The sequence below is a fragment of the Podarcis gaigeae genome (genome assembly GCF_964106915.1).
Source record: "Podarcis gaigeae genome assembly, chromosome: 18".
Lineage (NCBI taxonomy): Eukaryota > Metazoa > Chordata > Lepidosauria > Squamata > Lacertidae > Podarcis > Podarcis gaigeae.
Window position 1 is genome coordinate 5,408,459 of NC_139696.1, and position 24,903 is coordinate 5,433,361.

At 47.6% G+C, this 24,903-nt stretch overlaps 2 protein-coding genes across 3 annotated transcripts in view; one reads left to right on the top strand and one right to left on the bottom strand.

Annotated features, from left to right (window-relative positions):
• Positions 1 to 8,478, bottom strand: GDF15 (growth differentiation factor 15). 2 transcript variants are annotated; one of them, XM_083720653.1, is made up of 3 exons: positions 8,447 to 8,478; positions 3,096 to 3,512; positions 1 to 1,958 (listed from the first exon to the last, which is right to left on the bottom strand). In XM_083720653.1, exons 2-3 carry the CDS (start codon positions 3,391 to 3,393, stop codon positions 1,180 to 1,182), a joined length of 1,077 nt encoding a protein of 358 aa, XP_083576779.1. In that variant the 5' UTR covers positions 3,394 to 3,512; positions 8,447 to 8,478; the 3' UTR covers positions 1 to 1,179. The 2 variants fall into 2 exon arrangements, with proteins under 2 accessions (XP_083576779.1, XP_083576778.1); XM_083720652.1 differs by lacking the exon at positions 8,447 to 8,478 and adding an exon at positions 4,910 to 5,370.
• PCSK4 (proprotein convertase subtilisin/kexin type 4) overlaps positions 7,976 to 24,903 on the top strand; it is a 26,565-nt gene continuing 9,637 nt past the window's right edge. The window contains exons 1-8 of the mRNA XM_083720858.1: positions 7,976 to 8,325; positions 11,889 to 11,993; positions 13,162 to 13,257; positions 15,588 to 15,716; positions 17,981 to 18,057; positions 20,246 to 20,334; positions 22,708 to 22,880; positions 23,888 to 24,100. Of these exons, the coding sequence (XP_083576984.1) occupies positions 8,149 to 8,325; positions 11,889 to 11,993; positions 13,162 to 13,257; positions 15,588 to 15,716; positions 17,981 to 18,057; positions 20,246 to 20,334; positions 22,708 to 22,880; positions 23,888 to 24,100 (1,059 nt within the window). The 5' untranslated portion in view covers positions 7,976 to 8,148. The remainder of the gene's footprint in view (positions 8,326 to 11,888; positions 11,994 to 13,161; positions 13,258 to 15,587; positions 15,717 to 17,980; positions 18,058 to 20,245; positions 20,335 to 22,707; positions 22,881 to 23,887; positions 24,101 to 24,903) is intronic.

Here is a 24,903-nt window from a genome sequence, read left to right on the forward strand (position 1 = left end):
TCATTACTCCCCACCCAGATAAATCTTATATAAATAATACAAACCAACAACACATCCAAAACACTGGTGACACAAATGAGAATAAGTTAACAATAAATAAGAGGACTGGGTTTTAAAAACAAACACACACACACACACACACATTTAGAACCACAAAACAGGTTGGGGTTTTTTGACAGGTGTTCAGAGAACAGGGGGACATGATCAAACTTGTCTGTCACTCACACACCCCCCGCAAGACCCTGCTTTTGACATATACGCCCTCAAAGAACCCCAGAATTACTAGTTATCCTCTACATTTAATACCACCCACTTATAAATAAAGCTCTTTGTTTGCTGCATTAAAGTGCTTGTAACCTATAATGGTGTTTCGCTGACACTGCGCTCCCCCATTGGTTGGGTTTTTAGTGGACCAACCCTGATTGGTTGGGACGGACTTTTGAGATAAGAGGTACCGTATTTTTCGCTCCATAAGATGCACCAGACCACAAGACGCACCTAGTTTTGGAGGAAGAAAACAAGAAAAAAAAGATTCTGAATCTCAGAAGCCAGAACAGCAAGAGGGATCGCTGTGCAGTGAAAGCAGCAATCCCTCTTGATGTTCTGGCTTCTGGGATAGCTGCGCAGCCTGCATTCGCTCCATAAGACGCACACACATTTCCCCTTACTTTTTAGGAGGGGAAAAGTGAGTCTTATAGAGCAAAAAATACGGTATTTGGTTGGGACAGGGTTTTGTGAAAAGAGACCCCGGTTGGGATGGGCTTTTGATAAAAGTGGTCCCTGGTTGCCTAGGACAGACTTTCGAGAAAAGATGACCTACATAGGTCCTTGATTCCTGATTGGTTGGGAAGGGCTTTCGGGAAAATAGGTCCCTGACTGGTTGGGATGGTCTTTTAGGAAATGAGGTCCCTGATGGGTTGGGATGGGCTTTTGATAAAAGAGGTCCCTGGTGGGTTAAGACAGACTTTTGAGAAAAAATGACCTAGTAGTAAAAAGGAGCTGCCAATTGGGCAATGCACTGGCAAGAAGAGGCGATGTTCAGCACACAAATATCCTCCCGAAAAGTGCTGTTTTGCACCAGAGTTGGCACTGAGCCTGGGCTGTTCCTATTGTCCTCTTGCTCCGGACAGACAGGATGCCGCTTCCCGCAGAACCCCTCTCTCCGCCCTCCCTGGGCTGCTACGCACAATGGCAACGTGTGACGATCATGTCGTCGAAGAGCTGCGTCACCACCTTCCCGTCGCTGGCATAGTGCATGAGGACCATGGGTTCGTAGGCGGCGGGGACGCAGCAGGGAGCCGGCGTCTCCCCGGACAGGCTATGGAGCCTGGCCTTGATCTGGGCATGCATACTGGCCGGCTTGTAGTTGTGGGGGCACGAACCCTCGCAGAACCTCATGGAGTAGCTGCTGGGCGCCAGCACCCAGTCGGACCACCCGATGTCAGCAAAAGAGACCTTGAGCGAACGGAGGCAGCATTTGGTGTCGCCTTTGCCGCACTCCTCGTCCAGCTGCCTCCGCTTCCGGACCTGCCTGCGCTCCTGCGTCTCAATGTCCAGGGGGAGCCACTCTCTGCCTTCCAGGACGGAGGAAGCCACATCCGTGGGAAACTCCAGACCCAAAAGGAGCCTCGGGTCAGGCCCGGCTAGCCACTGCCCCACGGCGTCTCCGAGGTTGAGGACGGGTGTGGTCCTCGAGACCACCTGAGAGGCCAGGAGCGTGGTGGTTTCTCCATCCCCACCAGTCAGTCTGTAGATGTTGACGCGAGCCAACCTGGTCGAATTGAGCTGGGAGATGCCGGGGACGTGCGAGAACTTCTTGGACAGAGACAGCTCAGCTCGAAAGACGTGGAGGTCCCGGCTGAGTGCTGCTGTCCTGGAGACTTCCAGACTGTATAGGGGCCTGAGTGGGTCGCTGGTGACCCCTGGACCTGCAGCCAATCCATGACCCAGAAGCTTAACTGTGGAGAGAATGAAGAGAGGAAGACATTAGGAGCGAGCTAGCAATAAATCACACAGAGCAGGCCATGTTAACTCTTTCTTAGCAAGAACACAATCTTTTTGTTATTATGCATTTCTGATACACACAATACAATAATACACAAAGATACAAAACACAAAAATATAAAATAAACATGTGACAAAAGAAAAACACAAAAAATAATATAGATAAATTTACATTCCCACCACCCAACCTTGGCTCCCCTCCACCCCAATTTCTGTTTTCTATTATGTTAAATCATTGCCTTGCATTTCTTATCTGATTTTCTTTCATATTCCATTTGCACATCATTCTTCTTATACATTCTATAGTCTTAATCTATACATATCAACGTATTATTTTGTGAACAGTGTTTATATAATCTTCAAAGCATTTCCATTGCAATCTTAACTTTTGATTTGACTAGCAATAACACAGTCTGCACAGAAAATCTAACAGAAAATCTAATTTTTTTGAAGAACGGAAGCCCTTTTCGGATTATTTGAAGAAAAATTACAACAGGAAGAATCCGCGACCGGGTCTTGAGCTATGAGCAACAGAAAGAATGAGATGTGATTGTGTTACGATTATGATTTTTAAAAGATGCAGTGAAGATGCAGCAAAATTGGAGAGGGATAAGGAAAACGACTCGGAAGCGGAAAATAGAAAAGAAATCTCTTTTTAAAATGCATTTGGAATTTTCTGTGTAAATTTTTCAAAATTTAATAAAAATATTACTGTATTAAAAAGAAAAAGAGAGAGAGAGAGAGAGAGAGAGAGAGAGAGAGGGATGAGAAGGAGGAAGAACTACATATGCCATCTCAAGCTCCTTGGGGAATAGATAGTCATGTGCTTAGAACCACAGACTTAGAACCATGATGAAACCACGATCAGGATTCGAATAGCAGGCTAGGGAAGGAGAATAAATAGATGACAGTAATATAAGTCATAATGCAGTATAAAATAAATGGCAGTTACGGCAGCTTGTATAGTCATACAACAGGGGCATCATAGACACACAGCTGGGAAATCGAAACATAAGGAATTATGAGATTGAAAGTGAACTGAACGATGTCAAATTTTGTGTCAAAAGCTTTAGGAATGCAGTGAAGCTTACCTTTCGCCCTCAAGGTATGAACAGTTTTCGCTGCCGTTGTCAAGGTCTGGTTCGCTCTGAGTTGTGCCAGTATCTCCCGGTAGACCAGGTGAGCCTCTTGCAGCCCACCTTGACCCAAAGCCCCTCGGACGCTGGGAGGTTTCTCCATCCCAAGCCGTTCTAGGATGCTTTGTTTGACAGCCTCCAGTTGCGGGTGGGTGTCTTGGGGGCCATGGGGTCGCAGGTCAACCACGCCGGACAGGAGAGACTGCAGGAACAGCACCCAGAGGCTGGTGACAAGGCGAGAGGCTCCAGGCATCGTGGTTGGAAGTCAGAGACTTCGGAGGTGGCAAATTTCTCCAGCGAGCTGTGCTTGGCTGGCCCAGACCTTTGGTTTTATACCCGAGGCGAAGTTAAGTCACCAATGACGTGGAAGTACTGTAAACAGAGAAAAGGAAGGGGGAAAAAAGAAAAAGATTTTGACAGTCGGCTGTGTGTGTTTTTCTTCCTTGGAGCAGACAGGTTTATAATAACTCGAAGATGCTTGGGGTGTGTGGGGCCAAAGGCCAGGACTTCTGCCCTCTGCGGCAGTGCCCAACCGGACAGCGATTTTTGGGAAGCCGCAAAGCGGGAACGGCTGCATTTCCCTAGGTTGTGGACTCTCCTTCCTTGCGGGTTTTCAGCAGAGGTCGGATGGTCATCTGCCGTGGGTGCTTGAGCCGAGATTCCTGCATTGCCGGGGTTGGGCTGAATGACCCTCGGGTGTCCCACACAACTCTAGTTCTATGATTTTCCATGTGGTTTCCAGGTACTGGGTCTCAGAGGCGTACTCTCGGCTCAAGCAGATGACCATCCAACCTCTGCTGAAAAACCTCCAAGGGAGACCGTTCCACTGTCAAACAGCTCCTACCACCAGAAAGTTCTTCTTCATATTTAGCTGGAATCTCCTTTCTTGTAACTTGAAGCCGTGGGTTCGAGTCCTCCCCTCCAGAGCTCAGGCTTGCAAAGTGACGGGTCAATACAGTGGTACCTCGGGTTAAGTACTTATTTCGTTCCGGAGGTTCCTTCTTAATGTGAAACTGTTCTTAACCTGAAGCACCACTTTAGCTAATGGGGCCTCCTGCTGCTGCCGCGCCGCCAACGCACAATTTCTGTTCTCATCCTGAAGCAAAGTTCTTAACCTGAAGCACTATTTCTGGGTTAGCGGAGTCTGTAACCTGAAGCGTATATAACCTGAAGCGTATGTAACCCGAGGTACCACTGTAATAATAATAATAATAATAATAATAATAATAATCCAGCCACTCTGGGCGGCTTCCAAAAAAATATTAAAATACTGTAATACATCAAACATTAAAAGCTTCCCTAAACAGGGCTGCCTTCAGATGTCTTCCAAAAGTCTGGTAGTTGTTGTTCTCTTTGACATCTGGTGGGAGGGCATTCCACAGGGCAGGCACCACCACCGAGAAGGCCCCTGCCTGGTTCCCTGTAACTTGGCTTCTCGCAGGGAGGGAACCGACAGAAGGCCCTCGGCGCTGGACCTCTATAGAGTTCAAATTGGGCTTTCAGCCAGATCCAGGAAGGCTCTCTTTTTGAGTTTGCTCCTTCTCCAAACGAGCCTTTGGCTTTTGCTTTTCTGGCAACTGGTCTGAACAGAAAACATCAGCCAGAGGCGGGTTCCAATCCGCCTCCAAACATGGCCATTTTGTATGTCCAACTAAGGCAAAAGACCAGGATGGGGGGCAGGAGGGCACCTATGGCTCCCTCCATATGTGTATGGCCTCCCAAATCCCACCAGCCTCAACTGAATGGTCAGGAATGATGAGAGAGACCACCAACATTACACTGCGGGGGTTGGACTAGATGACCCCTGGGTCCCTTCCAACTCTGCAATCGCATGATTCTGATGTTCCCTTCCTTTGATGCGAGGCTTCCTTTCAGAACCCCCGGCGCAAACTGGATCGCACCCTCTCCAAAGGGGCTAGAACGTCAAGTGTTTTTTTGGGAATCTGGGCCTCCTTTTCCCATCCAAATATTTTTGCGGTGATTCGACGCCTTCCATTATTGGGTCAGTCGGTGGTGAGCTTTCGTGAAGAGTCTTCGTTCCGAAAATGCCGGCCGGGCGATTTACAAGGCAGAGGAAGCCATAAAACAGGCCCGGGTGATCCGTGTGGAATGAACCCGTCCAAACATTGGAGTCAAGAGGGATGCTGATTCACGACGGCGTCATTGCCGCTGCATCCCATACGCTTCCCCTTCGCCCATCACTAGGGGACCTGCAACCCAAAAACCCTTCCCTGGAGGGAAACAAGACTCTCGCAATCATTTCACAACCTCCCCTCCGGGACTAGGAACAAATTCCTCACCATATTTGAGAAGCCGCGAGCCAATTCTGTTGGGAAACCTTCGCTGAAAGCATGGCTTTGGAGCTGTTTGCGAATGTTTCAGCTCTATGAGACCAGAGGGCTGTTCCTTTTTTTTTTTTTTTAATGATATTTATTATAAATTTCAAGTATTACACATAAAAACATAACCACAATACAAACAAACACAAACAAAAAAACAAGTATAATTTCAATCTTTATTTTCTTATAACTTACTTCCCCGACCTCCTCATACCTCCCCTTTCTGTATCCCAATTTCTAATTATCAAATCAGCAAATCCTCTCCCTTATTTTTCATTTACTTTTTAACCTTCTTTTTCTTTTTACTTAATCATTACCGCTGAAAACCATCTAAGCTTCTAAACCCACATCCTTCTAGCATTCATTAATTTTACAGTATTTACTAAGATAGTCCTTAAATTTCTTCCAATCTTCTTCCACCGTCTCTTTCCCCTGGTCCCGGATTCTGCCAGTCATCTCTGCCAGTCCCATATAGTCTATCATCTTCATCTGCCATTCTTCCAAGGTGGGTAGATCTTGTGTCTTCCAATACTTTGTGATGAGTATTCTTGCTGCTGTTGTAGCATACATAAAAAATGTTCTACCCTTCTTTAGCACCCCTTGGCTGACCATACCCAGGAGAAAGGCCTCTGGTTTCTTCAGAAAGGTATTTTTAAATACCTTTTTCATTTCATTATATATAATCTCCCAGAAAGCCTTGATCCTTGGGCACGTCCACCAAAGGCAGAGGGCTGTTCCTTATAGGGAGGGGATTAGCTTTATGGGACGCTGGGGGGGTTGGTTTGGGGGGAGCGGGGCCTCACAGGGAGTGGCCCAGGCCCCCAAATCATATATATTTTTAATGACCTCTGTTCAGGCAATTGATTTAGAGGGGGGAATCTGAATTGGTTTCTCTCAGCCGTCCATGGAGAATTGAAGCTTCTGAGACGTTCGTTGTGCAAAGAGGATCCTTTTCCCGGGAGACTGCAACCTTCTCACAAAGAAAGTACAGTGGTGCCTCGCAAGACGAAAAGAATCTGTTCCGCGATTCTCTTCGTCTAGCGGTTTTTTCGTCTTGCGAAGCAAGCCCATTGACAGCTTAGCGGATTAGCGCTATTAGCGGTCTAGCGGCTTTTAGCGATCAGCTGAGAGGCGGCTTATCAGCGGAACAGCTGATAAGCAGCTTAGCGGCTTAGGAAAGGGGGGGAGCGAAAAAAACCCACGGGAACTCGCAAGATTTTTTCGTCTTGCGAAGCAACCCCATAGAGAAATTCGTTTTGCGAAGGGCCTCCAAAACGGAAAACCCTTTCGTCTAGCGGGTTTTCCGTCTTGCGAGGCGCCACTATATGTCATTTCAGGGTCCCCTAAAAGGGCAGTGAAAACAGCCCAGGAGGTGTCAGCGAGACGCCCAGAAAGCGTTGAGATTCCACAGCAGAAGAATTCATCGAGGCTGCTTCCAGGCAAAAGTCAAACCCTGCTGCTGCAGCTCCATAGAGATTCTTTCCATTCCAGAAATCCAGCGTCATCATTGATGGAGGCGAGAAGAGGACCAAAAGGCCAGTTTTGACCTGGATCCCACCCAACCATGGAGGAGTTGATGAACTCACTTCTCTGGGCGGCAAGGCCAAAAATAAAACATTTATATATGGGAGTAGTTCCAGGTGGTGCTGTGGGTTAAACCACAGAGCCTAGGGCTGGCCAATCAGAAGGTCGGCGGTTCGAATCCCTGCAATGATGGGGTGAGCTCCCGTTGCTCGGTCCCTGCTCCTGCCCACCTAGCAGTTCGAAAGCAGACCAGCACAAGTAGATAAATAGGTACCACTCCGGCGGGAAGGTAAACGGCGTTTCCGTGTGCTGCTCTGGTTCGCCAGAAGCGACTTAGTCCTGCTGGCCACATGACCAGGAAGCTGTATGCCGGCTCCCTCGGCCAGTAAAGCGAGATGAGCGCCGCAACCCCAGAGTCGGGCATGACTGGACCTAATGGTCAAGGGTCCCTTTAGACAGAGATAGCTCCCTATCATAGATGCTTTAGCCGAGATTCCTGCATTTCAGGGGGTTGGACTAGATGACCCTTGGCTCCCAACTCTTAAAATTCTATGATTCTGTGATTCTCTCCATTGATGAATGCCCAGGTACTCTGCAGATGGGCAGAGGCACGCTTTCTCTCTCCTATTTATGACTGTAAACCACTTTTTGCATTAATGGAAATGTGGTACTTTATAGTTTTATTATGAATATTTGGGCTGCCAGTAAAAGCATCTATGTAAAAAAGTAATAAATACTGCACGTAGATAAAATCAAGTAGATTGTGGGTGTGCTGTTTTAAGCACACCTGCACCGTTTACAAACGCAAACGAGCAACTTATTCACAATAGGGCGAACGCCTTGCTTTAAGAAAATAAAAAAACTTCAACTCCCAGCAGAACTTGCGCCCCCCGCCCCTTTCCTTTCGCTTTGCAAATAAACGCAAGGCCTCACGGGACTCGTAGTTCCCGCGCCCTCCCGTTCCGGCTTCCCGTCGCCATGGCGACCGCGCGCCTCCGAACACGTGGAGCTTGACGAGCCCGCCCTTGGCCCCCTGACGGCGGGCGTGGAGTGAAAATCGAGGCCCAGGCTTCGGCGGGGCGTGCTAGGCCGCACCCCGCTATAAAAGCCACCTGGGAGGGCAGGTCTTCCTTTCCCTGGAAGCCATGAAGCGGGTGGTGGCTGCGGGGCTGCTGCTCTGCCTCTTGCTCCTCTGGGGCCGGTTCTCCCGAGGGGCCGCGGGGCCGCGCGTCTACCTGAGCAGCTGGGCGGTGCGCGTCCCCGCGGGCGCCCAGGTGGCACAGCGCCTGGCGCGCAGGCATGGGATGCTTTACCTGGGACAGGTGAGGGTGGCTTGCATCTACCTGGCAAGGAGAGCAGCAGCCATCCTTCTCCCCAGTGAAATAGGATGGGGGGAATAATTATTATTAATAATAATAATAATAATAATATTGTGTCCCCCACCCATCTGACTGCCCTTCTCCAGGGATGAGAAGGGATAGGAAAGATGGGGCCAATTACTTTCCCTGGAAAGAGTCGGGTCGAGTGTGGCCTCTGAGCACGCACGGAGTGCATTCTGCACTGGAAGACTTGGTGCCAGCCGTTGGTGGTTGCCCCAATATGGAGGTTTGATTGAGCTGGATTGATGGGATCAGAGCGACCCACGGGGAGTCCCAAAGCTCTGCCCTCCTAGCTTGGGTCGAGTGTGTCCTCTGAGCATGTCTGGAGTGCTTTTGCACCGAAAGGCTGCGTCCAGGTTTTGTGAGTGGCCCGATAGGCTGCTTTCAAACATGGAGGTTTGATTGAGCCAGGTTGACATGATCGCGGCAACCCGCAAGCCGTCCCAAAGCTCTGCCGTCCTAGGTCGGGTTGAGGGTGGCCTCTGAGCATATGTGGAGTGCCTTCTGCACCGAAAGACTTGGCGCACCCGGACCGAACAGTCTCAAAGCTCTGCACACCTAGGTCTGGTCCTTACAGATAGACTGCTTCTGAGTTTGGGGTTTCCACTTAGTCTTGGCAGCTGATAGCGCCCGGGTGCGGCATCTCAATTCATTTGTTCAGGGAAGTTTTTCATGTATGGCATCTTAGTGTATTTTTGGTCATTGTGGAAGCCGCCCAGAGTGGCTGGGGAAACCCAGCCAGATGGGCGGGGTACAAATAATAAATTATTATTATTATTGTTGCCGCTGTTGTGTCTTGCGGTAGTGTAGTTGCCTTTAAGCGACAAAAAAGCTATGCATTCCTTTTTGTGTGTTTTGTTTAGAATAGGGTTGTGGGCAAAGTGTCTCTGGACCTATGCAGAATGCCGTAATTGTAACAGCTAACAACTCTTCTGTGATAACACACACACACAGATTCAGAAGTGTAGAATTTGAAGGCACCCCAGAGCTCATCTAGTCCAACCCGCCGCAATGCAGGAATCTTAGCTAAAGCATCCAGGGCCCACCAGTGTGTAGATATTGCTGGACTCAGCCATGTGAGCAAAACGAAATAGGTCCATGCCCAAGGGAGCTTCCAGTTGAAAATTCAACACAGGGTGGCTATTGAGAACGGTAAGAAATATGGGCTGCATCAGCCAGAGTCGGCATGTTGTTGTTGTTGTTTAGTCGCTTAGTCATGTCCGACTCTTCGTGACCCCATGGACCAGAGCACACCAGGCACTCCTGTCTTCCACGGCCTCCCACAGTTTGGTCAAACTAATGCTGGTAGCTTCGAGAACACGGTCCCACCATCTCGTCCTCCGTCATCCCCTTCTCCTTGTGCCCTCCATCTTTCCCAACATCAGGGTCTTTTCCAGGGAGTCTTCTCTTCTCATGAGGTGGACAAAGTCTTGGAGCCTCAGCTTCAGGATCTGTCCTTCCAGTGAGCACTCAGGGCGGATTTCCTTCAGAATGGTGAGGTTTGATCTTCTTGCAGTCCATGGGACTCTCAAGAGTCTCCTCCAGCACCAAAATTCAAAAGCATCCATTCTTCGGCGATCAGCCTTCTTTATGGTCCAGCTCTCACTTCCATACATCGCTACTGGGGAAACCATAGCTTTAACTATACGGACCTTTGTTGGCAAGGTGATGTCTCTGCTTTTTAAGATGCTGTCTAGGTTTGTCATTGCTTTTCTCCCAAGAAGCAGGCGTCTTTTAATTTCGTGGCTGCTGTCACCATCTGCAGTGATCATGAAGCCCAAGAAAGTCAAATCTCTCACTGCCTCCATTTCTTCCCCTTCTATTTGCCAGGAGGTGATGGGACCAGTGCCCATGTTGAGCTTCAGACCGTATTTTGCACTCTCCTCTTTCACCCTCATTAAAAGGTTCTTTAATTCCTCCTCACTTTCTGCCATCAAGGTTGTGTCATCTGCATATCTGAGGTTGTTGATATTTCTTCCGGCATACCGGAAGAGTCGGCATAACCTTCCATTTTTGAGGTTTCCTTATATATGGTAGTCTTTCATCCCGCCCCCCAAATCATGCCCCAAAACCAATCCATAGCACCATTGTTGGCGTCCGTCCATCTTGAGAGACAATGGAGTGCGCCTCCGGTGGTGAAGTACCGCCGCATTGGCAGCACCGAAGTGACTTTCCCAGGGTGCAAGCTTGGGCTGTGTGTCTGGAGGTCCCGGGCAGCCCAGACGACAACACCCCCTCTTTGACCTCAAAGATGGGTCCAAAGGAAAGCAGAGTGAGATGTTTGGCACCAGTTTGGCTGCAGGAATTGCTGGAAGGAGGTGTACAAGGCGCCATCCAACCGTCTCTAAATCTGTGTCGGATTTCCTCGTGCTTTTTCTTTCCCCAAAGATGTCCCCGCAAAATAGTCAGGCCTTCGGGTCAGAGCTCGTACAAAAACCCACCTTTTTGACTGTTCGACCCATCCTTGCTCGCACCAACACCACCTCCAGGAGCCTGTCTTTGCATGCAAAAATAGGTTTATTTATTCATTCCGTCTAAATCACAAATTTCCTCCCCATTGTATCTTCTCAACAACCCTAGGCCGGAAAGAAAGGACAGGCCACCCAGTGAGTTTCATGACTGAGTGGGGACTTGCACCCCAGGTACTGATCTGACACTCTAACCCAGGGGTCAGCAAACTTTTTCAGCAGGGGGCCGGTCCACTGTCCCTCAGACCTTATGGGGGGCCGGACTATTTTTTTGGGGGGAAATGAACGAATTCCTGTGTCCCACAAATAACCCAGAGATGCACTTTAAATAAAAGCGCACATTCTACTCATGTAAAAAAAAAACCAAGCAGGCCCCACAAATAACCCAGAGATGCATTTTAAATAAAAGGACACACATGTAGAAACACGCTGATCCCCGGACCGTCTGCGGGCTGGATTGAGAAGGCAATTGGGCTGGATCCGGCCCCTGGGCCTTAATTTGCCTACCTATGGGATAATAAGGGTAAAGGGACCCCTGACCATTAGGTCCAGTCGTGACCGACTCTGGGGTTGCGGCGCTCATCTCACTTTATTGGCCGAGGGAGCCGGTGTACAGCTTCTGGGTCATGTGGCCAGCATGACTAAGCCGCTTCTGGCGAACCAGAGCAGCGCACGGAAACGCCGTTTACCTTCCCACCGGAGCGGTGCCTATTTCTCTACTTGCACTTTGACGTGCTTTTGAACTGCTAGGTTGGCAGGAGCAGGGACCGAGCAACGGGAGCTCACCCCGTCGCGGGGATTTGAACCGCCGACCTTCTGATCAGCAAGTCCTAGGCTCTGTGGTTTAACTCACAGCGCCACCCGCATCCCTACCCCTGGGATAGGTCTTTCCTTTTGCCACTGCCCTCCTTCTGTGTCTTAAAAATGCTCCCTTTCCTCTGAGCTGAAGTTTCCCCCTTGCCTTTTTCAGTCCTGTTGGCCAAGGAGGAGGGGAAAGCTCAGCCTAAGACTCCCCGATTCTTCCTTTCGTTCTGGCAGGTGATTGAGGGGGAGCCTTATTACCACCTGAAGCACAGAGGCATCGCACAGAGGTCACTGACTCGACACTGGGGCTGGCACCTCCGTCTGAAGAGAGAGCCTCTGGTAAGCCGAGCGAATTGTGGAAGGGGGCTGCAGGAAGAGAGAGACTCAACTCCTTTTACCTTGGCTCTATCCACTACTGCCTCCCAATGCATGCAGTGTGTGCAAATTTCAGAAATTTTAACAAACTAACTTCAACTTTAATACACATTTGCCTTAATGGTTTGACTTCCCACCCTTATCTTCGTGATGTTTTCATTCCCACCCTTTCCCCCTACTGTATTATGTAGAATCAGGGAATTGTAGGGTTGGAAGGGAGCCTCTGGAGGTCATCTAGGCCAACCCCCTGCAATGCAGGAATCTCAGCCAAACACCCATGCCAGATGGCCATCCAACCACTGCTTAAAAACCTCCAAGGAAGGAGAGCCCACCACCTTCCGAGGGAGACCGTTCCACTGCCGAACAGCTCTTACTGCCAGAAAGATTTTCCCAAACGTTTTGTCGGAATCTCCTTTCTTGTAACTTGAAGCCATGGGTTCCAGTCCTGCCCTCCAGAGCAGGAAAAAAACACAAAACTAAGCCTGTATTTATATCTCATACTTATTTCCTCTATTACAATTGTTGCCATTTCCCTTCCGCTGCTTAAATTTCGAATCCTGCTATCATACTTCCTTCAAACAGTCCAAAAGGGGTTTCCTTTACCACCTGTATATCATTTTCTTTAAATGTTTAAAGGTAAAGGGACCCCTGACCATTAGGTCCAGTCGTGGCCGACTCTCGGGTTGCGGCGCTCATCTCACTTTACTGGCCGTGGGAGCCGGCGTACAGCTTCCGGGTCATGTGGCCAGCAGGACTAAGCCACTTCTGGTGAACCAGAGCAGCGCATGGAAACACCGTTTACCTTCCCGCCAGAGCAGTACCTATTTATCTACTTGCACTTTGAGGTGCTTTCGAACTGCTAGGTGGGCAGGAGCAGGGACCGAGCAACGGGAGCTCACCCCGTCATTGCGGTGATTTGAACCGCCAACCTTCTGATCGGCAAGTCCTAGGCTCTGTGGTTTAACCCACAGCGCCACCAGCGTCCCTCTTTCAATGTATAGCCAACAGTAAATTTCATATTGACTACACTGCATGCAATATTGACAGGCAGCCCATAAGATCATACTGGCATTACTGGGGTGGCGAGTGAGGAGGGAAACCCTTTTTAAAATGCCTGTCATTTTGCTTTTAGGTCCCCTGGTTTGAACAGCAGACAGTGAAGAGGAGAGCGAAGAGAGCCGTCACAGTCGTCCCCACCGATCCGTGGTTTTACAAGCAGTGGTACATAGTGAGTGTCATCAGAAACAGCCTGGGGCAAAGGCAAGGATTTGGAGGAGGGTACGCAAGTAGTTCAGAGAGGTTCTGGCAGGGGTAGGCAACCTAAGGCCTGGGGCCCGGATCCGGCCCAATCGCCTTCTCAATCTGGCCCATGGACGGTCCAGGAATCAGCGTGTTTTTACATGAGTCGAATGTGTGCTTTTATTTAAAATGCACCTCTGGGTTATTTGTGGGGCCTGCCTGGTGTTTTTACATGAGTAGAATGTGTGCTTTTATTTAAAATGCACCTCTGGGTTATTTGTGGGGCCTGCCTGGTGTTTTTACATGAGTCGAATGTGTCCTTTTATTTCAAATGCGTCTCTGGGTTATTTGTGGGGCCTGCCTGGTGTTTTTACATGAGTAGAATGTGTGCTTTTATTTAAAATGCATCTCTGGGTTATTTGTGAGGCCTGCCTGGTGTTTTTACATGAGTAGAATGTGTGCTTTTATTTAAAATGCATCTCTGGGTTATTTGTGAGGCCTGCCTGGTGTTTTTACATGAGTAGAATGTGTGCTTTGATTTTAAATGCATCTCTGGGTTGCTTGTGGGGCCTGCCTGGTGTTTTTACATGAGCAGAATGTGTGCTTTTATTTAAAATGCATCTCTGGGTTATTTGTTGGGCATAGGAATTCATTCATTTTCCCCTCCAAAAATATAGTCCGGCCCATCACATGGTCTGCGGGACGGTGGACCGTCCCCCTGCTGAAAAAGGTTGCTGACCCCTGGGCTCAGGGGTTGGCCCAAGAGGTTGCTGGGAGAAATGGGGCAAATGTTTTTATTATTGTTTCGATTTTGATTTTATATATTGTGATCCTTTCTGTGAATCGCTCCAAGACCTCTGGGTATAGGGCAGTATATTAAATCAATCAATGAAATAATATATAAATAAGTAAAGGACTTGATTTAAATCATTTTAGTTTTACAGAAAGACTCCTTCTTTGCAACCAGATGAAGGTTTCATTTTTGGAATAATAAATTTTCAGAGTGGCTTTTACTGTTATATCAGAAACGACTGATTTGGTTATACTGTTAGAAATACATAGACAGATAATTATGAAATTATCGTGAGGTTTAATAAGTTAACTGTTTGGACAACTTTTCTGCTGTACTTTATTGGAGGGAGAAAAGCAACCGTTTCCTTAATAACAATTTGAACAATTTATTTAACGAAAACAGAAACATTATAGCATATGTATCCATGTTGTTTAACCACATCAGTTAACAAACATGGATACGTAGGCTATAATGTTACTGTTTTCGTTAACTAAATTGTTCAAATTGTTATTAAGGAAATGATTTTTTCAATTGTTTAAATTGAAAAAAAGAAACTTAGTCTGAGTTTTAGCACACATGGAAAAACTTTAAACAAATCCTTATTTCCTGATGAACTTTGGACTACAATGTAACTTAATGTAATGTAACTTGTATAATGTAACTTACAGCCCTTGGACTATAATGTAGCTTAAATAGAAAACTATCATTGGAAAGATTCCCCCCCCCCAAAGCATTTTATTTTAAAGATCTGATTTAAGTTAAAAAATCTGATTTAAATAAAGAAAATCGATTTAAAAAAAAATATCTGATAGATTTGATTTTTTAAAAAAATCATTGATTTTTATCCACCTTGCTCCTTTGAAAAGATGGGTTGAGAGAGCAATTGCTGTTGTTTAGTTGTGTCCGCCTCTTCGTGACCCCCTGGACCAGAGCACGCCAGGCACTTCTATCTTCCACTGCCTCCTGCAGTTTGGTCAAACTCATGCTGGTAGCTTCGAGAACACTATCCAACCATCTCGTCCTCTGCCGTCCCCTTCTCCTTGTGCCCTCCATCTTTCCCAACATCAGGGTCTTTACCAGGGACTCTTCTCTTCTCATGAGGTGGCCAAAGTCTTGGAGCCTCAGCTTCAGGATCTGTCCTTCCAGTGAGCACTCAGGCCTGATTTCCTTCAGAATGGAGAGGTTTGATCTTCTTGCAGTCCATGGGACTCTCAAGAGTCTCCTCCAGCACCACAATTCAAAAGCATCCATTCTCTGGCGATCAGCCTTCTTTATGGTCCAGCTCTCACTTCCGTACTATATGGACCTTAACTATATGGACCTTTGTTGGCAAGGTGATGTCTCTGCTTTTTAAGATGCTGTCTAGGTTTGTCATTGCTTTTCTCCCAAGAAGCAGGCGTCTCTTAATTTCGTGGCTGCTGTCACCATCTGCAGTGATCATGGAGCCCAAGAAAGTAAAATCTTTATTGTACAGAACAGCAAAGCCAACCTTGTTTCCTGCCGACTTTTGTGCTTTTCCATTTCAGAACAGCGATGTGTTTCCAGACCTTAACGTCCTCTCAGCCTGGAGCCAGGGCTATACGGGCTCTGGGGTGGTGGTGAGCATCTTGGATGACGGTATCGAGAAAGACCACCCTGACCTCGTGGCAAACTACGTAGGTAGAATCGGGGTCTCTTGTCTAGGGAGGGAGAGAATCACCATTCAGCTCACAGTGATCCATGCGACGGTCACCTCCAGGCTTGACTACTGTAATTCGCTCTACGCCCTTGAAGCTCTCCCAGAAACTCCAGCGGGTGCAGAATACTGCAGCGAGGCTCCTCAGAGGGTCTCTGCCATGGGAGCATATTCACCCAGTGCTTTTCCAGCTGCACTGGCTCCCGGTGGAGTACAGGGCCAGATTTAAGGTGCTGGTTTTGACCTTTAAAGCCCTTCACGGCCTAGGGCCCTGGTACCTACGGGACCACCTCTCCCGGTACGCCCCACAGAGAGCCTCAAGGTCCATAAATAGCGACACCCTAGTGGTCCCAGGCCCTAAGGAAGTCAGATTAGCTTCAACCAGAGCCAGGGCCTTTTCAACACTGGCCCCGGCCTGGTGGAACGCTCTGTCTCATGAGACCAGGGCCCTGCAGGATCTGATTTCTTTCCGCAAGGCCTGTAAGACAGAGTTGTTCCGCCTGGCCTTTGGCTTGGAGCCAATTTGATTCCCTCCCCCTCTTTTCTTTTTCCTTTTTCCTTTCTCCTCCTGTGATGAGGCTGCATTTTAATATTTTAATGTTTCAGTATTTTAATTGTTGTATTTTAATCTTGTTTTTAAGTTGTATTCATTCAACTTGTTTTTATTATTGCTTGTTAGCTGCCCTGAGCCCGGCCTTGGCTGGGGAGGGCAGGGTATAAATAATAATAATAATAATAATAATAATAATAATAATAATAATAATAATAAATTCACATTTTCTGAAACGATAAACAAACAGCCTTTCTTCTTCATGTGTCTCCTTCACGAGAGGGTGGCAACACAAGAACAGGGTCTTTACTGCGGTGGCTCCCCATCTGCCTCCCACAACACTGTACATTTCCGAGCACAATTCAAAGTGTTGGTGCTGACCTTTAAAGCCCTAAATGGCCTCAGCCCAGTAGACCTGAAGGAGCGTCTCCACCCCCATCATCCAGCCCGGACACTGAGGTCCAGCGCCGAGGGCCTTCTGGTGGTTCCCTCATTGTGAAAAGTGAGGTTACAGGGAACCAGGCAGAGGGCCTTCTTGGTGGTGGCGCCAGCCCTGTGGAACGCCCTCCCACTACATGTCAAAGAGGAAAACAACTACCAGACTTTTAGAAGACATCTGAAGGCAGCCCTGTTTAGGGAAGCTTTTAATATTCAATAGACTATTGTATTTTAATATTCTGTTGGAAGCCGCCCAACAGTGGCTCGGGAAAGCCAGCCAGATGGGCGGGATATAAATAATAAATTATTTATGATGATGATGATGATGATGATGGAATGCTCTCCCCAGGGAGACTCGCCTGGTGCCTTCATTATACACCTTTATACACCGTATACGCGAAGCGAAAACATTGCTTTGCAACCAGGCTTGGGGCTGATTAACACCCTTTTAAATGTGTTTGTGGGTTTGGGTTACTGGTTTTGGGGGGGGTTTGTTCTTATTTTTATCGTGTGCTTCCTGTTTTTATATTGCATTTTTACGTTGTGAACCTCCCCGAAAGCTGCGGACGAATGGTAGGATACAAATTTAACAAAATCCTTTGACATTCACACTTGCTGCTGTAGCAACATTCATAAATACCGTATTTTTTGCTCTATAAGACTGACTTTTTCCCTCCTAAAAAGGAAGGGGAAATGTGTGTGTGTCTTATAGAGCGAATGCAGGCTGTGCAGCTATCCCAGAAGCCAGAACAGCAAGAGGGGTTGCTGCTTTCACTGCACAGCGATCTCTCTTGCTGTTCTGGCTTCTGAGATTCAGAATATTTTTTTTCTTGTTTTTCTCCTCCAAAAACTAGGTGCATCTTGTGGTCTGGTGCGTCTCATAGAGCGAAAAATACGGTAAATTTATACCCCTATCTGTCCCTATAATTCCCAAAAGAAAAGCTTCTGACTTTTTTTTGAACATCCTTTTCAATTCATTGCATATCATTTCCCATTAAGCTTTAACCCTACTACAAGACCCCATCTGATAAAAAGAACCTTCTTCCTCTTTACATTTCCATCATTTGTTTGATTTAGATTTATACATTTTTGCCAACTTACTCAGTGTTAGATACCAACGATATATCATTTTCATATAATTTTCTCTTAAACCACATCATGCTGTAAATTTTATATCCATATTCCACTCTCACCGGACTGCTATTAACTGGTTTCTTGGGAACTGGAGATTCATTGATCTTGGCTTTTTCTTTTAGGACCCTGAGGCCAGTTACGACTTCAATGACGACGACCCTGACCCGCAACCTCGATACAATGCATGGGATGAGAATCGGTGAGTTTATTCTTCTGCCAGAGTCTTGTGGCGTGGAGTCAGATCTGTTCTGGCAAGCGCGATCCATCTTGGAGTGGCTGCAACTGGACTGAGGAACACGGAGGAATTATTTGACAAACATTCTTCCTAAATCCTAATTCAGTACAGTGGTACCTTGGTTCTCAAACTTCATCTGTTCCGGAAGTCCGTTCCAAAACCAAAGCGTTCCAAAACCAAGGCACGCTTTCCCATAGAAAGTAATGCAAAACGGATTAATCGGTTCCAGATTTTTAAAAACAACCCCAAAAACAGCAATTTAGCATGAATTTTACTATCTGACGAGACCATTGATCCATAAAATGAAAGCAATAATCAATGTAATGTACTGTAAAATAAGACAGTATTGTAGATGATAAAAATTAAAATTATTACTGTTTTCTTACCTGCACTGATGATCATCATTGTTTGGATGGGGGGTCTTTTATCCATGTCCGCAGTCACACAATCAGTCAATCAATCAATCAATCAATCAATCACTGGGTTCCACACAGTCACAAAAACCAATGAACTGCAAAAGCCTCAAAAACGAAAGCATAAAATTAATAGCAGAAACAGAAGCGCCAAACCTAATGGTCAGGGGTCCCTTTACCTTTAATCAGTATAGAAATCAACAAATCAGTCGAATAATCTCTATTGACAAGCTGGAATGTGTGCCAAGAGCAACCAGGTCTCTAGAAACTAAGCCTTATGAGGAATGGTTGAGAAAGTTGCGTACGTTTAGCTCAAGGAAGACGCGATTGAGATATTATATGTGACAGGGATCTGAAGGGCTGTTCCATGGGAGATGGAGCAGTTTCGTTTTCTCCGAAGGGTAGGACCCGAACCAATCTATTTATGTTATACAGTGGTACCTTGGTTCTCAAACTTAATCCGTTCCGGAAGTCCGTTCCAAAACCAAAGCGTTCCAAAACCAAGGCGTGCTTTCCCATTGAAAGTAATGCAAAACGGATTAATCCATTCCAGACTTTTAAAAACAACCCCTAAAACAGCAAATGAACATTAATTTTACTATCAAACGAGACCATCGATCCACAAAATGAAAGCAATAAACAATGTACTACAGGCACACAATCCATCCATCAGTAGCTGAGCTGGTTTCCACACGGTCACAAAAACAAATGAACCGAAAAAACCTCAGAAACAAAAAATGCAAAATAAATATAAAAAACAAAAGCGCCAAATTTCTGGAAGTTCGTTTGACTTCTGAAATGTTCGAAAACCAAGGTGCAGCTTCTGATTGGTGCAGGCGCCCCGGAAACAGTAGCCGACAGTCGCATCGGACGTTTGGCTTCCCAAAAATGTTCGAAAACCAGAACACTTCCAGGTTTGCAGCATTTGGGAACCAAGGTATTTGAGAACCAAGGTACCACTGTACTCTGCATTTCCCCATCAATTTGCAATTTATTAATTTTTTTTAAAAAGTCACCATGAAAATTCACCAGCGTTTTAGTGTGAATTTCCTTAAATGTATATGTTTGCATGCCATTTCGCCTCCTGCCCTAACCCTAATAGGTGCGTATTTCTGATCCACCCGTTGGCTGGAGAAACTCACTGCAGAACTCTTGTTGTTGTTTAGTCGTTTAGTTGTGTCCGACTCTTCGTGACCTCCTAGACCAAAGCACGCCAGGCACTCCTGTCTTCCACGGCCTCCCACAGTTTGGTCAAACTCATGCTGGTAGCTTCAAGAACCCTGTCCAACCATCTCATCCTCTGTCGTCCCCTTCTCCTTGCGCCCTCCATCTTTCCCAACATCAGGGTCTTTTCCAGGGAGTCTTCTCTTCTCATGAGGTGGCCAAAGTCTTGGAGCCTCAGCTTCAGGATCTGTCCTTCCAGTGAGCACTCAGGGCTGTTTTCCTTCTGAATGGAGAGGTTTGATCTTCTTGCAGTCCATGGGACCCTCAAGAGTCTCCTCCAGCACCAGAATTCAAAAGCATCCATTCTTCATGGTCCAGCTTTCACTTCCATAAATCACTACTTGGAAAACCAGAGCTTTCACTATACTGCAGAACTCAGAGAAGCACAAATTTTAAAACGCAGCAGTGTTTAGGTTCGCGAGTTGCTTTGTTTTTTGGTAGGTTCGCCTTTAAACGCAGAACAGAACTGGACTGCTCCCTTGTCCTTAACTGCTGTTTACGTCTTTTAATCGCAGGCACGGGACTCGCTGCGCTGGGGAGGTCGCCGCCACTGCCAACAACGACGTTTGCGGAGCCGGCATCGCTTACCGGGCAAAGATCGGGGGCGAGTGAGCCCTTGTTTTGGGGATGACTTGGGGAAAGTAATGGGGTTTGGGGTTTGGAGTGAATTGCAAGAGGATGGCAGTGGCGGAAACAGCCCAGGTTCCCTTACCAGGAGGCTGCTACAAGAAAGGGGACAAAAGACTCCAGATTATATGACTGGGTTTTTTTTGTTTCATGCACCCCATACCTTTAAAGTACACCCAAAGCCCACACACCTCCAAGAATCCTCTCTCAGCTACAATTCTCAGCATCCTTAAACTACAGGTTAAGAGGTCCCGGGCCCTAAGGAAGTCAGACTATCGTCCACCAGGGCCAGGGCCTTTTCAGTGATGGCTCTGACCTGGTGGAATGCTCTGTCCCACGAGACCAGGGCCCTGCAGGATTTAACCTCCTTCCATCTGGCCTGTAAGACAGAGCTATTCCGCCTGGCTTTTAATTTGAATTCAGCCTGATCTTTTATTTCCCTTCTCTTCCCTCCCCCTTCCCTTTTTATGAAGATCACCCGCTCTGAGATCCCACAGCTAATTCTCCCCTGGCCTCCTCACTGGCCCAAGTAGGACCAATTCAGCCAGCTAGCCATGGGGATTATCTAATTGATTTTTGAATTTTCTGGTTATTCATGTTTTTATACTGTATTTTATGCTGCTTTTATAATTAAGTGTTTTAAAGTGTTTTAAATTTGTCGTTGGGGACGCGGGTGGCGCTGTGGGTTAAACCACAGAGCCTAGGACTTGCCGATCAGAAGGTCGGTGGTTCGAATCCCTGCAACGGGGTGAGCTCCCATTGCTCAGTCCCTGCTCCTGCCAACCCAGCAGTTCGAAAGCACGTCAAAGTGCAAGTAGATAAATAGGTACCACTCTGGCGGGAAGGTAAACAGCGTTTCCGTGCGCTGCTCTGGTTCGCCAGAAGCGGCTTAGTCCTGCTGGCCACATGACCCGGAAGCTGTACACCGGCTCCCTCGGCCAGTAAAGCGAGATCAGCGCCACAACCCCGGAGTCGGCCACGACTGGACCTAATGGTCAGGGGTCCCTTTACCTTTACCTTTTTTTATTTGTTGTTAGCTGCCCTGAGCCTGGTTTTTGAACCAGGAAGGGCGGGGTATAAATAAAATTTATTATTATTATTATTATAGTTCCCAATTTTTTGTGGTGTGGTGAAATGCAGTTTAACGGTACGGGTTGTATGTAGCCCGTGCTGCAAACAGCACCAGATTGCATGTTTGGACTCTGCTTACATGGGTTACCTATTCGCCAGCATTTAAAGACACCTGAGAGCAAAAAGAGGATATTCTGATTTTGTGGCCTGTAACCTGGGATTATAGAGCTTAAAAGGAAGCCAGGTGGCCCCAGGAACACGAGGAGACTGCATTTAGTATCTTGTAGGAAGAACATCATGGGAAAGGGGAGACCAACCTGGGCTTGCCCATAGGCCAGAGAAGGAGCAAGCTGCTTGCTTTCCTCCTCCCTCTGCACCGCTTTTTCCTTTTGTGTCGTGTCAGCAAACCTGCTGCCCTAGGAACTGGGTGTGGTTGAGGCCAGCTGAACGGGACCAGCTGTGGGCAGCCTGAGGAGCTACCATCTACCTTGGCACCCATAAATAAAAAGCCCAAAGACAGAGATGAACAGGCATGGCCAAACTTGGCCCTCCAGCTGTTTTGGGACTACAACTCCCATCATCCCTAGCTAACAGGACCCAGTGGTCAGGGATGATGGGAACTGTAGTCCCAAAACAGCTGGAGGGCCAAGTTTGGCGATGCCTGGACTAGAATGATGCCTGCTGTTTCTAGGAACTCACTGTTGTGAGACTTTTGTGCGTGAGCTGAGAGTTTGCTGAGTGAGAACCTGGAGGCTGAGAGGGAGGGAAATGAATTCATAATTGATTTATAGGTATCAGCAACTTGGTATTAATGTACCTCCTTGTACAAGCAGCCGTGAATTTTTTTGGGATATATTTCTGTTTAATTTGTCTCTTGTGGCTTCAGGTTTAAGATATACTGTATTTTTTGCTCTATAAGACTCACCATTTCCCTCCTCAAAAGTAAGGGGAAATGTGTGTGCGTCTTATGGAGCGAATGCAGGCTGCGCAGCTATCCCGGAAGCCAGAACAGCAAGAGGGATTGCTGCTTTCACTGCGCAGCGATCCCTCTTGCTGTTCTGGCTTCTGAGATTCAGAATATTTTTTTTCTTGTTTTCCTCCTCCAAAAACTAGGTGTGTCTTGTGGTCTGGGGCGTCTTATAGAGCGAAAAATACGGTGTTTTTTAAGATGCTGAACTGTATGGAAAATAACTAAACATATGAGTATAAATAAAATAATGGAGACTGCGGCCTGGGAAAACTGACAGAGCATCTCATCCTTTTTCCCTCTTCCTCTCAGGGGTGAGGATGCTGGATGGCACCGTGATGGACATTGTCGAGGCTGAGTCCTTGAGTTTCCACCCTCAGCACATTGATATCTACAGTGCTAGTTGGGGCCCGGAGGATGATGGGAAAACAGTGGACGGTCCCGGCATTCTGGCCACGGAAGCCTTCCGCAAGGGCATAATTAATGTAAGATTTCGCATCCGCCCAAACGGTCCCCGGCAAATTGTTTCCAGCGTTTGGAATGCTGCAAGCTGCTGGGCTGAAGTATAGCCTCTTGGGCTTGCTGATCAGAAGGTCTGTGGTTCGAATCCCCACAACGGGGTGAGCTCCCGTTGCTCTGTCCCAGCTCCTGCCGACCTAGCACTTCAAAAGCACGCCAGCGCAAGTAGATAAATAGGTACCGCTCCGGCGAGAAGGTAAACGGTGTTTCCATGTGCTCTGGTTTCAGTCACGGTGTCCCTTTGCGCCAGAAGCAGTTTAGTCCTGCTGGCCACATGACCCGGAAAGCTGTCTGTGGACAAATACTGGCTCTTTCGGCCTGAAAGCGAGATGAGCACCACAACCCCATAGTCGCTTTTGACTGGACTTAACCATCCAGGGTCCTTTATCTTTTAAAGGTAAAGGGACCCCTGTCCATTAGGTCCAGTCATGGCCGACTCTGGGGTTGCGGTGCTCATCTCGCTTTACTGGCCGAGGGAGCTGGTGTACAGCTTCTGGGTCATGTGGCCAGCAGGACTAAGCCGCTTCTGGCGAACCAGAGCAGCACACGGAAACGGCGTTTACCTTCCCGCCAGAGCGGTACCTATGTATCTACTTGCACTTTGACGTGCTTTCGAACTGCTGGGTTGGCAGGAGCTGGGACTGAGCAACGGGAGCTCACCCCGTTGTGGGGATTCGAACCGCCGACCTTCTGATTGGCAAGCCCTAGGCTCTGTGGTTTAACCCACCCACAAATTCATCTTTCTTGATGGTAAAATTTCCTTACCTCCCACCAGTGCTCGATGGAACGAGGATTCAGCTTGTTCCCCTACCGCCCCCCCCCCCCGAATCCTGAAACACCCACTATTGGGCTGTAGGGAGCAGGTTGAAAACCCTTGATCTATGCATATCTACATGCAGGAAATGGATCCATCAGAATGATGCAGCTTTATGGAATAATATCCCCCCAACAGATTTTCTCCTTCTGTTTTCAGGGCCGCCAGGGGCTGGGCTCTCTCTTCGTCTGGGCCTCGGGCAATGGCGGCCTCCGCAGCGACAACTGCAACTGCGACGGCTACACCAACAGCATCTACACCTTGTCGGTGGGCAGCACGACCGAGAGGGGCAAGGTGCCCTGGTACAACGAGGCCTGCGCCTCGACCCTCACTACCACTTACAGCAGCGGGGCAAAAGGCGAAAAGCAGATTGTGAGATGCCTTTTTGCTCGCGGTTCTCTTGACGGGGACAGGGGGCAATTGGAGGGCAGGCAGGGCATTCAGCCAATCTCACACACACGCAGTTTGGTAAAAAGGCTGTTTTCAGAATACATACATCTTCTTCTTTGGCGATCCCTTGTAGTCGAGTGTTACGGTAAAATCTGGGTGCGAGGCTGCTCTGCCACCCAGCTCGTTGGACTAAGTCCGCGGGTCCCTGCGGAGGAAAATGAGCTCAGCCGGAGACAGGAGCAAGCTGCAGAAGATCCGAGTTTATTGCGCAACAGGTTCAAGGCGAGATTGAACAGCGAGAAAGGGGTGACATGAACTTTTGAAACTTCCCTCCATGCCCCAGAATACAGTGCAAAACACATCCCAGTTACAACATGAATACATTAAGAAGAGGTTGGGTTACACAGGATTAACATATGGAGGAGGGAGGGGGGCATATGCAGAGCTGGAGATATGCGCAGATAAGCACATCCTGAGTACCGGTGATGAGAAGACAATGGTCCATGTACTGGCATTGCCTGGAGGAAAGGCTTGGCAGAGTGTTTTGACAGGATTAGGGTCTTGACACCTTGCTTGAGGGATTATGGAGGGCAGGGGAGGTGTCATGGAGTCCTAGAGAAATTGAGCAAATTGGCACGTTGATTTTCTATGAATTTTATAGATTTTAGTCCCTTTTGACATTGACAATTGGAAATAAATGGATATATTGTAGCGAAGAAGAAGGTGAAGAAGACATGCCCCCCCTTCCGTATCACGAGTAAGATTGTGTTCCATAAACACGGTTT